The sequence below is a fragment of the Hordeum vulgare genome, chromosome 5H (genome assembly GCF_904849725.1).
Source record: "Hordeum vulgare subsp. vulgare chromosome 5H, MorexV3_pseudomolecules_assembly, whole genome shotgun sequence".
In the NCBI taxonomy this organism is placed as follows: domain Eukaryota; kingdom Viridiplantae; phylum Streptophyta; class Magnoliopsida; order Poales; family Poaceae; genus Hordeum; species Hordeum vulgare.
The window spans coordinates 476866965-476881628 of NC_058522.1; the positions used below are offsets into that span (position 1 = coordinate 476866965).

The window sequence follows — 14664 nt, forward strand, 5'->3', positions numbered from 1 at the left end:
CAAAACACCTGTGCAGCCGCTCTATGGTTTTGAACTAGAGCTTCGAAGGAGAAGCCGCGGAGCGTAGGGATTCCAAACGGGTCCTAAGTTACTAAGTTTTGCTTCATCACCAAGAAAAAAGGCAACTACAGACCAATTAGCTAGCCTTGATAAGTTACTAAGTACTGCTTTCACCTCATTCTTTTTCACCGCATCTAATCACCGGCGTTGTATACAAATAACTCCGTCAATGATTTTCTGAAAAAAGAACCACTAGTAATCTGCGACCTAAAATACTTCAGAAGGGGCAAAACTGACAAAAGTTTTTACTTATTGGGTAATTCATGTGAAACTCCGTTAAATGGGGTAATTCAAGTAAATGCGACCTAAAGTACCGGTATTGATCAGTACGGCCAACTCTTCAGGGAGTACTGCGTCCCTAGTATTCCATTCCACATCGCTGGATCATGAAATAATCGAGTCCCGTACCAATGCTTGACCATGTACGTACGTATTGCAATTCATATCGCTGACCTGACCTGCACATTTGGGTTAAATACCTACTTGCGGCCGGTTGTTGAACTCCACATGTCACACTTCTCCATAACTTTGCTTACAATCACTTCAATACAGAAGACACAAAAATGCATGCATATACGTGTCTCTAGCTCCAAGTCTTCCAGTTTCACATCTGCGGACTGCAGTCCATTCATTAGATCGTCAGTCATTTTTTTTGCATTATTTGGAATCAGGACGAGTGGCAATCTGGCATAGACCCCTATTATTTGGGACAGCTTATTACTCAACAGTTCCAAAGGCTGACAAGTGCGCCCGTTCTATACATTTGGAATGCTTGTTGGAGGCACTTGGCACTGCTGGTTCCTTAGAACTGGCATTTGATCTCTTCCTCTTGCGCTTGCAGGCAGGTCACTAATAACGAGGGCACTGTTAACTAATTCCTTAAAATTGGCGCTTAGCGACTGACAGGTGACCGGTACTTAAGCAAAGAAGCTCAGAATAATGTGAGCGCTGTCGACAGTGGCTGCCGGCTAGCTCACTAGCGGCGTTAGCCACGCGGTTAACTAGTTATGGGCGATCTGATCGGAGACACTCGGGTATAATAAACTAATTAAGCAGCGCTGGTCACTTTTAGCCGCATAGTTTACGAGTGCGATCGAGATGTTTTGATGGGCATGTTCGAGCGTTAGGAGACACTACAGGAGCTTTACTACTTCTGTGCGTACAAATTTTGGGAGTAGATTTACACCGGCCACCGTGCAGGAGTTGGGTTTCTGTAACAGAAATGATGTTTTTGCACTAGAGCTCATATGAGCTCGGATAAACAGTAAATTTAAAAGATATTGTAAAAATGTTGATTTTTTTTTAAAAAAAGCAAATTTTCACAAATGTCCAAAGTGTTCGTAAAATTTCATCATGAAATCACATTTGTGAAAGTCGTGGTAAAGAAAAATAAATCAAAACTCCAAAAATGCTACTTTCAAAAGCATTTTAAAGCACTAATTTTGTTTTTTGCCATGTCTTCAAAAAATGTGATTTCATACTGAAATTTTGCGAGCTACTAAAATATTTGTCAAAGTTTTCCGTAAAAAAAATCAGACTTTTTAAAACATTTTACAAATTTACTGTTCATCCAAGCTCATTTGAGCTCGGGTGTAGAAGAGCACTTTCCTTCTGTAACCTTTTTATCTTGGCTAACTAGTCTTGTTCTATTTTTGTGCTCCAACCCCAATACATGATCCCCTAAAGTAACTGACGGTTTACGGGAACTGCCGGAGAGATTGTTGTGCTCCAACCTTTCCATAAAGGGAAGTTCTTTTATGGATTGTCAGCAGTTGGAGTTGCTCTAAGCAACTGATCCAAGACTTGACTATAAGTGAAGCAAAATCAACATTATTTTGTTATCAACATGTGCATGTTTGCTATTGTATATGCTTCTGGTCGATTTTTGTACAATGCCTAGTTCATGGAGTCACGCTTATACAACTTACACAACACTGTGATTTTGCTAAATGCACGAAAAATCTCATGTGACTTGTGCAGCGAGGCGCATCTCATGTCTAATGTCGATGCTGCTACCATCACCCCCCCTGTTGGAATGGTCTCATGTGCCTCCTCGACGACTCTATCATCGCCATGACGATCTACACCTGTTGGCATATACGAAAAGAGAGGAACAAGAGGGTGTACGAGTACTTCCCTTCAACGTGCGGCGATTCTACACCTCATCATGCAAGGGATCCTCTTGTCAACCACTACTGAGCACTGGACCTCTGACTGTGAAAATGATCCACCTCTTGAACTAGTTTCTTTCGGTTTTATTCGCGTTCTTTGGGCCGCCCATAGCCCTGCCTTGTAATCCATACTTTGTATTTCTATTCCCTCTTAATTGACAGGCATCTCAATGCTTGTTCCTAAAAAATGCAAGGGATGTTAAGAAAGCACAACTTTTCCCTATTAGTGGCTCATTTGGTTAAGATGATTTTCAAATTAAAGGAATAGAAAAGGTGAAGGGTTGGGATGCTTTATACATTAAAATCTTAAGAATTTTTATCATGTGTCACCTGACACTAAGGTTCATTAGAAATTAGGTCAACATGGACACAACCCTAAGGAATCTATTACCTCCATTCTTATGAAACGAATGCCATACACAGGGGGAAAATCCCAAGGGTCAAAATCCTATAGCAATCCTCCAAAAAGCATTTAAAACAAATAAACCTTTTTATTTTCATGCGACCTATTTTCTCATGTGAAAATCTTCCATATGAAATGTTTTGTAAGTATATGGTCGTACGTCGAGGTCCCTCTTCATGCATCATGTTGGATGGAGGGAAGATTAGTATCATGAGGGACAAAGAGGGGAGGAAGAAGAGGAATGGAGGGGGTGAAGTGGAGCGAGGAACGCTACTTGTCCAGCGGGGTTGATTTGTTGATTTCTACGACAAGACAATGACAATGCTAAGCTTGAGCGTTCCAAGAGCACGGTGAATGGGATCTTGATGACGTCGATGACAACGGTGACCATCCTCTAAGCTCGGTGTTGCACTGAATAATGAGAGTGTGGTTGGTGGAAGTTTTTTCCTTATGGTGGGCAAATTCTATGGCACGAATCCATTCATTTCAAAAAGAGGGCCACCATATATGTGAAAATTATAAGGTGATTTCATACAAAAAGTGACAAGAATAAACCTATGCCAGATATTACAGAAGTACAAGAAATGAGACTAAAATTTCAAACCTAGGTGCAACGTATCCCCTATCCTTACCGTCCATCTCTACATTAAGATCACATATAGCCAACTAAGTTTATTATGTACAAGTTCCCCTTTTATGTTTCTCTCAAATGAACAAACATTTAGACTTCAAACCTTGTAGGTCGACAAAACATTAGAACTAGAATGTGGAAAAAAAAACTTTTGAGCTAGCTCAAGAGAAACAGAGTGTAAGGGCTTCGGTGGAAGGCCTGAATTCAGAGCTCGGGATTCAAAGGAGGCAACCATGGACACACTATGGCAAGTAGAATGAGAAAAAAAGGCGGCAAGCCTAGAAGCCGGAGTGACTGATCCGTGCGAAAGGTCTAACCATAATGAGGTGGTAGCACAATTCACGATTTGTACACATGTAGCCTCATGGATCGACATAAGGCTGGCCAATATATCTTTCCAAACAACATGATCAGACCATGATGGCACCTTGATTTGACTTTGTTGTCTTCGTCGACTGTGAAGGATGGATCAAGAGAAGAAGTAGGGGAAAAGGAGAATGGAAAGGAGAAAAGATGGTGAGAATGAGGGGAGGGTACGACAACATAGGCGATGAGAACATATATTAAAAGGTGTTCAAGAAAAAGGATCAAATGAAAGGAGGGGGGAGGAGGATGCGCTGCGAGTGCCATCTATTCCCTCTTTTTTTTTGGAGAGGGAGGGGCGGGTATAGTGTTTGAAGACTAGAATTTGATAGTTTCAGTCGCTCTTTTGCACTTACACAAATAACAAATGCAATTGCACCGAGAACACTGCAAATAAAAACGGCAACCACAACAGATGTAGACAAATGTACAGAAAAGGTAAAAGTATGATTGCACGAAAAGTTAAAATTGTACAAGTAAGTGCTCTAGAAAAAAAGCAATTGCAATAAAAAATGATTGAATTTCATAAAAGTGACTGAAATGACACCAATACATAAAATAGTATAGTGACTAAGCTACTAAAATTTTGACACAAATACAAAACTAAAAACATTAAAATATGGCTGAAATTTCATAGTAGTGACTGAAACACCATTACATAAGAAGTGGTTAAAACAACGCAAAAAAATTAGATAGATGCGGCGGCTAGGTAGTAAGCATGGCCAGGGACAACGGTACGTACAAGCCACTAGGGAGCACCACCTATCATGCACGCACGTCGCGAGGTAGAGAGACGGCCACGGCCGGGCGCGCAAAACCTGCTTTTCTCGGCCCTCAAGGAAAGTCGAAGGTGTGGCCAATGTTTGATGGACGAACACGACCACATGCATGCAATGCACTGGTAGATGGTCAACGGCGACAGGGAAAGATGCATGGGATCCATCGCCCTAACTCACAACGGCCCTGAACCCCGAGTGAATGCATACATATGCTCGACCAGGCCAGGCATCGGTCGTTATCGTCCCAGTAGTAATAGTGTGCACGATGAGTTGTTTCATCTCGTCGTCAATCCATGAGTCAAGTGGTGCATGCATGCATGCTTTAGAGCATCTACAATCGGATGTTTCAAACCATCCTCGTACGCTCGTAAACACGAACAGTCAATGATCAGACAAAAAAATGATCTAACCGGACTCCTCGTATCATCTCTATACATTTGAATTGTTCATGAACCCTCATATCCATCTCAAATATAGAAAGAATATCAAGATTTACGGACGCGTCTGGTCATAGGACGTGACCCTACCCCGAACCACATTTTCTTTTTCTTTACTTAATGTTTTCATTTTTTATTAATTATGTGCAAGTGACCAGATATATGAAAAAAAATGTTTGCATGAAAAGATAAATAGTGGACACGTTGTAAATTTTTATAGACCATATTTGCTATATCTGTTTGTAGCTGGTCTTAGTTGTTTAGCGACCCGGCATCCTCGCAATTATTTGACTAGACTTGACTAAGGTTCCGTCGGCTGCATGCGCTTCTTCGGGAAAGGAAATCGCATCAGCTAGCTAGCCATCTGCTTGTAGTACGGGCTAGCTGCTCTGCCTAGCCAGTGCATGCCACACGTGTATTGAGCACTTGGATGCGACTCGAGTTTTTGTCTCGGATCGATCGGCTGGCTTGCAACGCGGCCCGGTATGCTTGATGCGCGCTTGCAGGTTTGCAGCAGGTAGCTTACGGCGCCACACTTCACACTCAAGGGGGCAACGTCAACGTGGATCATATCATGAGTAGTAGCATATACATGCTGTGCTACAGACGAATATGTGAATCGGAGATGTAGTTGTGTACTCTGCTACAGATGACCTGATGAGTGTGCGCAAAGCTGCGTGCAGCCGGAGGTGAGGCGACGATGAGTCGGTACTAGTACGTCACAGGCTAGCTAGCACTCGTACTGTGTGGGAAGAACTGAAGAAGCTTCGACAGTGACGGTGACTAGCTTTGCGCCGTTTGCACGGAACCCATGCACATCAAGCAATACTAGTATCGCAGATGTCTGTGCATGCAGCAGCGCATGTGGCTTCTCGGAGAAACACGCTACGTTGTTGTAATGCGCGCAAGTCCAGCTTGAACTTGACGTGCTGTTTTGCTTACGGGGAGATTGGCCGAAGCCACGACCGACCGGCCACCGGCGACCACGACGTGCGCGCTGTGCGCCGGGTGAGATCGCGCGCTTAGTTAACCACTCCGCTCAACTTCGTTTCGTGTTATGAACCAGGGGTGCGCCGTGCCTAAATCCACTCAAACGGGATTTTTTTTTAATTTTTTTTTGTTTCTTTTCTTTTTCTTTCATTCTTTTTTGCATTTTTGTTTCTTCATTATTTTCTCTTCACCATTTTTTTGTTTGGTTTTCTTTCTTCTTATTTTTTTTGTTTTTCCTTTCTGGTTTTCATTTTTTAGTTTTTCTTTGTTTCTTTTCGTTCTTCATTCTTCACTCTTATATACATGATCAATATTTTAAAAATACTTCTATAATATTTTTCGAATATTTGTTCAACATTTTTATATAGCTGATCACCATTTTTCTAAATTATGTTTAACATTTTTTAACTTACTTGTTCGCCATTTTTTATATACATGATCAATGTTTTTCAAATACCTGTTCAATATTTTCTTTAAATACTCTTTCAATATTTGAAAATGCACGATTACCATTTTTCTAAATATTATGTAAGAACATTTTGGTGATATCTATATGTTTAGGCTAAAATTAAAAATGGAACTAGAAAGCAAAAAAAGTGAAAAAAAAGGCAGTGCAGTGCACACGTAGCTTGGCGGGCTCATATGCTCACAAGCTTCAGCGAGTCAGAAGCTTCAACTTGCTGAAGGCCAGACATAGTGATGCCCGTTGTGTGCCTGTGCACCCTGGCGACATTTTGTACCCTCGTGGACTGGACAAACCGGGTCGGGCGTTCCTTCCCATGGTTGGACGAGAATCTGCTTTAGTTTACGCCTAAGAGCATTTAGAGTCAGACTAGTAAATGTGTTCATGCGTTGCTACGGGTGACGATGTAATTAAACGAATCAAACAAATAATAAAGTTAAATGGATGAATTAGAATGCATGAATAGTATTATGAGGTGACACTAAGACCTGCAAATTTTATTCAACGGGAGAAAAAAACATTGCTCACCCCTAACCAATATATAAGTGTAGCTCAAGACCCATTTTCTAGGTCCATATTTTTCTATTTGAACACGAAAACCGTGTTATCACTTATTATTATCCTCTTTTCGATCCTTGCCAATGGTGGCTACCGTGTTCACCTGAACACGATGAGTCTCAAGGCGGTGAAGTCGACCATGACCATACACATGTCACTGAGTCACGCTAATGCAAGAAATAAAACTTTGAAAAACAATATCATCGAGCTAGAAGTGAGGCCCACCCTTCGCAGTTATCTCCTGCTTGAATGAAATGTAGGTACAAAAGAGTCAGTTGTGGATTGTGATGAGAACATTTCTTGAGTTAAAATGAGGGACACCATTTACCAGGTGATAAACCGGGTACAGATCCACAATGTTGAAAGTATGTTCTTAGTCGAAACCAAAGTGAGGAAATGAACAAAAATACCTCATCCCTGTCAAAGTTATCTCCACTATGCGGATCAAAGAGCACATTTCGTGAGGCAAGTTCAAAGCATATGCATGCAAAGGACCACAGGTCGACAGATGTAGAATACTTGGTGCCCAAAAGGACCTCAGGACATCTGTATTGCCTTGTTTGGATATCACGCGTGAACTCCTTGTACGTCCAACATGCATTTCCGAAGTCAACCAGCTTGCAGCCTAGTTCAGCTTCCATCGCCATCCTATTCCTAGTCCCTTTGTTGCCCCGCCTATGCCCTCCTCCTCTCTTCATGTCCCCATCCTGGCTAGGACTGCCCTCATTTGCTGTACTCAGATCTCCCTTATCATCTGATTCGTCTATGTCGGCGAATGCCACTGCCCCATTGCCTTGTGAAGTTGAAGCAACTACATGTTTGGCTTTCTTCCGGATCTTCTTCCGTTGGTTCCTGGTGACGCCACTACTCGTTGATGGTCGAGCAGGAGCCCTTGGAGGTGGCTCGATGGCCCTTGCAGCAGGCGGCACCAGTGGCACACCTGACTTCCGGGGATCGTTTGAGGGGTCAATAGTGGACACGAGGAATATGTTTTCGGGCTTCAGGTCAGTGTGGATAATGGAAAGCTCGCGGTGGAGGTAGTCAAGGCCAATGAGCACATGCCGGCATATCTCCTTAACCATTGGAAGCGGAATGCCACGATAGTCCGTGTACTTTATTAGGGTGAGCAAGTTATCACCAAGAAACTCAAACACCATGCAGGCATGGCTCCCATTGGGGCTTGTGTGCTTGAAGTGGTCAAGAAGCTTAACAACACAACGGGAGTCTTCAAGGTCACAGTCAGCAATCTGCCTCAAGATCTTGATCTCATCCATGGCAGCCTCCGAGTAGTGTTGTGCGCTCTTCTGCACCTTTAGGGCCACATACCTCTGCACAGATAACCAAAAGATTCAGAAACGCTGGACACGAGTAGCCTGAGCCTCTAGGCAAGCGGCGTAAAACATCAGAATATCTCGTGCAGTGCGATAGGATTGACGGATAAAACAGTAATAATGAGAAATTGATTTAGCTGTTCTGCATATGAGCTATGTGACAAAAGAGCGAATAGTTGATGGGCAGGAAGACAACTGCATCCAGATCAATATTTTTTTCCTACATATCCTCGTCGCGAATCCTAGAGGCAGCGGGGTGATTTTAACAGGGGGTTTCATGGCGAGGCGAGGGGGTGGTGAGCACGTACGGAGTGGGCGGTGTCCGAGGCGAGCCAGGCGGTGGAGAAGTGGCCCCAACCGAGCTTGGACTGCATGACGTAGGCGCCCTGCTTGAAGTTGTGCCCGGGGCAGACGACGTGGTAGCCGCCGCGGCCGTAGTTCTCGGTGCCCTCGTCCTCATAAGTGTAGATGTTGTTGCCCACGTCCCCGTCCCCGTCCCCGTTGGCGGCGGCCGCCGCCTTCGCCTCCTCCTCCGCCCAGCGGCTCGCCCGCCGGAGCCTCGACCATCGTGCAGGGAGGCCCGGATCTGGGGCGGTGGCGCGCGGGGACAGAGGTGAGCATTGGAGGAGTTGGGGCCGTCGGCGCACGGCGCCGTGGCAGGGGGTGGTGGCGTGCTGGCGCTGGAGATGGGAGGTAAGGTCGTGGGTGGTCTGGTGTTTTTTTTCTCCCGCACATACCGATTCAGCTTCACTTATCAATTGGATTGCTGGTTAATTTTAAAAAACACCAAGGACTTTTTTTAAAATCATCGCGGTGCGTTTTCCGACGAAAGCGATAGCCTCTTTATTATTAGGTAAAGATTTGGCAAATCTGACCCTTAAACGTTCACATACGCGTCCCAGTGTGTGGGCATGTTTGTCTTGACTCCCTATTTTCTTTAACAAGCCATGTTCCTTACTTTTTTCCATGTACTCTGGTCACATGCATGTGAGAAATAAAAAAAGATGTTCACTGGTGGGTCAAATCATATGTGACGGATGCAAGACCATTGATCGGACACATCCAAAAATTCCTCATACTCGTCTTATATATGAAGGCAATACGAGGAGTGTCGGACAGTCCAGACAATTAAGGAGGCCTTGAGGGGTCTGATTAGATCAACTTTTCCACCTTCTGCCCTCTCCAATCAGTGGTTCTGCTTCCACCGGTTATTTTGGGGAGTCCGATTGTAGATGCTCTAAGTAGTTAAAGGGCGAGAAGAATTTAATTGGGCGAGCTCTCACGCTCGGCGTGTCATAATATGAGGTCCTTACTCTTTTTCTTCTTTGAAAAGATCGAATACACGATGTTCCTATTTTAAAATTTCATGATGATTCATACTCCCTCTGTCTCAAAATTCTTGTCTTAGGTTTGTCTAGAAATAAATGTATCTAAATGCTAAAACATGACTAGATACATTCGTATCTAGACTAACCTAAGACAAGAATTTTGGGACGAAGGGAGTATGCGAGAAGCTGCGTATTAGGCGGGACCTCATAGTGCACGTGTAAATTTTATGGGGCAAATCTTGGCGGAGACTACTAGGGACCTATGCTTCAATATGCTTTAAGAGGGGGTAAATGATCTTTGAACAGGGTTGAGGGTGGCTAATCTAGCATGTTGCTTTTAAATTTGGCTTAAATTCCCGAACAAAGCAATGGAAGCTGAGCAAACACACGCTTGGGCTGTTTTTTTTTATACCTTTTCATTTTTTAATGAAATTCAAAATGTGTTCACAAAAAAATTAAGAACGTGAAGAAACCTTCATGAATTTGAAATTTGTTCATGAAATCATAAAACATGTTTGTGATATAAACAGTTGTTTGGATTTAAAAAATACGGTTTTCAAAAGGAATGTTGATAAATTAAAAAAAACATGATTTTGAATAAAAAGTAGTGAATATTAATAATTTTCAAAAATGTTCACATGTATAAAAAGGCAGAAAATATTAAATTTTAAAAAATAAGAGAAATAAAAATAAAATTATAAAACACAAAAAGATATCAGCATAAAAGAAAAAACGGCAATGGAAGATTATAGAATCTTCCAAAAACTGGTGGGAAGAGAGAGCCACTAGGCCGACTTAAAATAGTTGCCCTCATGGGGTTCGCTGTAGGTTGCTCAACGACCTACGCTGTTCCCGAGTTGAGAAAGCTTCCATCTGGTTTAGAAAGCTGCCGACCAGTTGTAACTCGTTTTTGTTTAATTATTTTTATTTTTAAATTAATGATTATTTTCCAAAAAGGGCCACTTTCTAAATTTGTGAGCATCTAAATGTCGTGATCATCTTTTATTTTCGAATGTTTTAAAACATAGCGATTTTTAGAAAAAATCAAGAACATTTTTAATTATAAACATATACTCAAATTTGTGAATAGTGTTTGAATTCATCCTCATTTTTAAAACTTCACAAACACTCTCTCATTTTTTGTGAACATTTTCTTCAAATCCGTGGATTTTATAAAAATAAAACATGCTCCCTAGATGTGCAGAAAACCAGTAGCAAACACAGTCTTTTAGACACCCGAGCAATCTTATTTTTCTACGTATCTTTTATGTTATTATGTAGCGAATTTTTTTATGTACAAGCCGAGGAATTAAGTCCTGCACCAAATGGGTTAGCCCATCAGTACATCCCCACTTATAGGAGCAACAACGTTATGTCTCGTTTACTATGAGATCGAAAAAGCGTCGGCTGCTTCTGATTTCATAACGAGCCTCTGTCGAATAGCGATTTTCCGAGGTTCTAACTATTTCCCCTTTGTTTTTCCTATGTGTTTTTACTAGTTTGTTTTTTTTAGTTTTCTTTCTTGCCGTTTGTTTTTTCATTTATTTGTTGTCCTCCTTTTGCTTTTCTCTTTTATTTTCATTTTTTTTATCATTTCTGCCTTTTACATTTTTAGATACATGGTGACATTCTGTATAAATAAACATCATACATTTTTCAACTACATATTAGATATTCTTCAGATACACGTCAAACATTTTTAATATAATTTTACATTTTTTTCAATACCTGTTTAACATGTGTCAACTGCACATTGGACAACATTCGCTAAACATACATTCTAATTTTTTCAAGAGTGTCATGAACATATATTTAAACGTGTGAACATTTTAGTTGAATGGTATGAATGTTTTTCAAAATTATGGGGACAAAGTTTTACAATTCAGGAACAGTTTTTGAAACTATCTTGAGCATATGAACAAATTTTCAAATTTCTTAAACTATTTTAAATGGTATGAATACTTTTTTGATTGCGTAAAAAAAATTATTTTCATAAAAAACATAAATTAAATATTTAAAATTTTTATGTATAGATATATTCTGTATTACAATATTATAAAATATAAATAAATCAGAAACATATGTTGCCACGTTGTCCAACTCACTGTGTTCAAAGCCAGCTGGACTTACAACTCGTCCTAGACGAGCTATACACATATCTTAAAGCATCTCTAACCGCGGCCCCAACAAGGCCCCTAAGGTCCTTTTTTGTTGCCTAAGCAAAAATACGGCCCAGTCAAGTCTCCACGAGTCCGTTTTTCGCCGATGAGGGTCGAAATTGGCCCCGGCGGTTCTAGACCGAACCTAGTACGCTGGGGGCGCCCGGGGAGCGAGAGGGAAACATTTTTGACGCAAAACGGTGCGAAACATGTGTGGACCCGCCGAGTCAGCGACTAGGCGCATTCGTCGTCCTCTTCGCCTCGTTTCCCATCGAAATCAATGCGAAGGCTGCACCCCAGGTTTACCTTCCATTGATTCTTCACGGGGCAACACAGTGAAGGTGCGGCGACGCACGTCCCGTCCACTCCCGTCACGCGTTCACACGGCTGCCGCCCGCCTGCAGATATATAAGCCACACCTCCCCTCGTCGATGACCACACACCTCTTGCCAGACTCTCGCCGTCGATGCCCTCTCCTATTTTCGCCCCTTTCATCGCCTGCGCCTCCTCTCCCTCTCTTTACCAATGGCCGAATGCTTCCTCCCGACGACGAAGCAGTGGTCAACGGCTTCGGCCGTCCCCACCTGCACGAGTCTGAAGCTTGCCTCCTCTACGAGGCGGACTACCCGACATCACCGGCCATGCTGGTGACGAGCTCATGGAGGCTGAGCGCCGGCGGGGTACCAATGCCACCAACATCATCTGGAGATGACCGACGCGTGGAGATCGCGCGCATCTGGTCATCGCTGCCGGAGGCTTCACGTAACCTACCAAGGTACGCGCCCGACAGCAACACGCTGTTTATGGCATACTTCAAACACTGCCACACCAACCAGCTTGCCGCCACCAACGGTGCTGACTCCCGCGGCCGCTTCAACTCCGAAGGGCGCCAACTATGGTGGGGCATCCCTGACCGCACGTTGGAGGCCGTCCTCGAGCACATCAAGGGCGATAACTCGCTGCTATTGGAATACCCGACGCCACCTTCCTTCTCCCGCTGCCGCGACATTTCCTTGACGTCGAGGTGCATGGAAGCCGCGCCATCCTCCTCGTCGGGCTCCCGCTCCCGCTCCTCCGGATCGCCGACGCTCCTCCCTGTCAAGACGGAGCCGCTAGAGAACCCGCTCGGGTGGCGCACGCCCAACGGCGACATCGTCATCAACGAGGGCGGCTCCTCCTCCCGCCACGTCAAGCCGAAGACCGAGCTGGCGCTCCTCCCCGTCTACCTAGACATGGCCGCCGCCGACGAGACCGCCCTCAAATGGGCGTGGGACGACTACGTACGGGCACAGACGGAGCGCCAACGCCACGCCCTTGAGTAGATCGCTGTCCGACGTCGCGGCCGCGAGGAGGGCGGCGTCGTCATCCTCGACGATAGTGACGAGAAGGTGCCCTGGCCGTCCAACCCTATCCGCTACGGCGACCCAGGGCATGGGTGCAGCAAGGACGGCGGGGGAGTGCAGGATGACGATGACGATGGAGGTGACTACACCGACTTCTACAAGCTTCTCGGCATGTAGAAGGCGGCGGGCGGCGGCGTAGTAGTGTTTATGTTTTTATTTCAGTTTTGTACAAATATCAATGAAAATTTTGAATTTCCTTTAAATTTGTGTCGTTTTGGACCGAATTTGATTAAAAAACCCGGTTGGGGTGACCTGGGGGGGGGGGGCTTAGAACCTGTTGGGGGTGCTATTTCAAACCCTAGGGAACCGAACGTCTCGAGATGCTCTTAGTGTGCGCGCTACAAGTTGCCAAGTGACTAGTTAAGATGTATCCCTTTCAAAGGACACATCATCTTCTCACACCTTAACAAGTGATGCGATATATGTGTGTCATTTTTTACAATCTGAGTTTTTGTATAGATTTGTTTATTTAAAATATTTTATCTATTGAACCTTGCGTCTAATTCCTGAACGTTTTCATTGTTGGATTTCTCATATCGAGAACTTCAAAACGATATCCATCCTTAGTAGGTTTCAACAGACTTTTTTCAAAAAAATGCCAAAAACTGAAAAGGGGAACTGGAGGAAAAATTTGATAAAAATAAAAGAAAAACTCAAACTGCAAAAAGCGAATGAAGAAAAAACCGAAAGGAAAAATCGAAGGCCGAACGGTTGCGGATTTTCTTTCTTTTTCTCTTTTTTGAGAAACATATTTGTTGTCCACAAGAAAAAAAGAAGCTTCTCATGCAATTATGTTTCTCACGAAAGCAAATCTGCTTCTTGTGAAAGCACTTATTTTCTTTTTGTGTCTAAAAAAATATTTTTCCTTTAAAACGTAGGCAAAAGAAGGAAAAAAATGAAAAGCCAAAAACATGCCCTGTCTGAATGTCGAAAACACTTACAAAAAAGTTAAAAAGCCTCGATCCCGAGGAAGCCCAGCACGCCTTAACGCGCTTGCTTCTAAAGATAATGAAAGTAACCCTGGAATTGTTGCTCCATACAAGATGGGAGGTGACTAAATGCTCACTATTTTTTCTTATCAATTTTTCGCCAGATATTTTTACTTTACTAGTTTTCCATTATAATTACCTCTAATTTTTTATAAATACTAAAGGAATTTTAGAATGTTCTTGAATTTCATTTTAATAATTTTATAAAAAATTACCAAAATTTAATATCCTCAAGAAATTCTAAAAAAGATTGTTGATTTTTTTAAGACAATTCCCAAATTTCCAAAAATATTTATGAATTTTAAAAAATATTCACAGGTTTTATAAATGATCATGAATTTGGCAATTATTCTTGGGTTTAAAAAATAGTCCCAATATCCTGCATTTTGGAAAATATTCACAAAATTGAAAATTGTACCTAGTTTTTTTTTTAATTTTCCTGGATTTGAACATTTGCATGAATTTTAAAAAGATCTAGAATATTTTAGTTTTTCCAGAAACTATCCTAATTATCAAAAAATATTCAGAAATGTTATAAATTATTCAAGAATTTAGAAACATAAAATGAAAGATGAAACAAATAGTAAAGAATGAAAAAA

The 14664-nt window shown here is 42.5% G+C and overlaps 1 protein-coding gene across 1 annotated transcript; it reads right to left on the reverse strand.

Moving 5' to 3' along the window:
- Positions 1–6472: 6472 nt before the first annotated feature.
- On the reverse strand, positions 6473–12168 carry LOC123396932 (SRSF protein kinase 1-like). Its single transcript, XM_045091690.1, has 5 exons — positions 11980–12168; positions 8495–8896; positions 7184–8183; positions 7081–7096; positions 6473–6629 (listed from the first exon to the last, which is right to left on the reverse strand). Exons 1-5 carry the CDS (start codon positions 12166–12168, stop codon positions 6473–6475), a joined length of 1764 nt encoding a protein of 587 aa, XP_044947625.1.
- Between the last annotated feature and the right edge of the window lie 2496 nt (positions 12169–14664).

Coding starts and splice junctions, on each gene's coding strand:
- LOC123396932 (XM_045091690.1), bottom strand. CDS start 12,168: ATGAAAGGGGCGAAAATAGGAGAGGGCATCGACGGCGAGAGTCTGGCA. Junction 8,897..11,979: donor CCGTGAAGAATCAATGGAAG/GTAAACCTGGGG, acceptor AAAAAACACCAG/ACCACCCACGACCTTACCTC. Junction 8,184..8,494: donor CCTCGGACACCGCCCACTCC/GTACGTGCTCAC, acceptor TTATCTGTGCAG/AGGTATGTGGCCCTAAAGGT.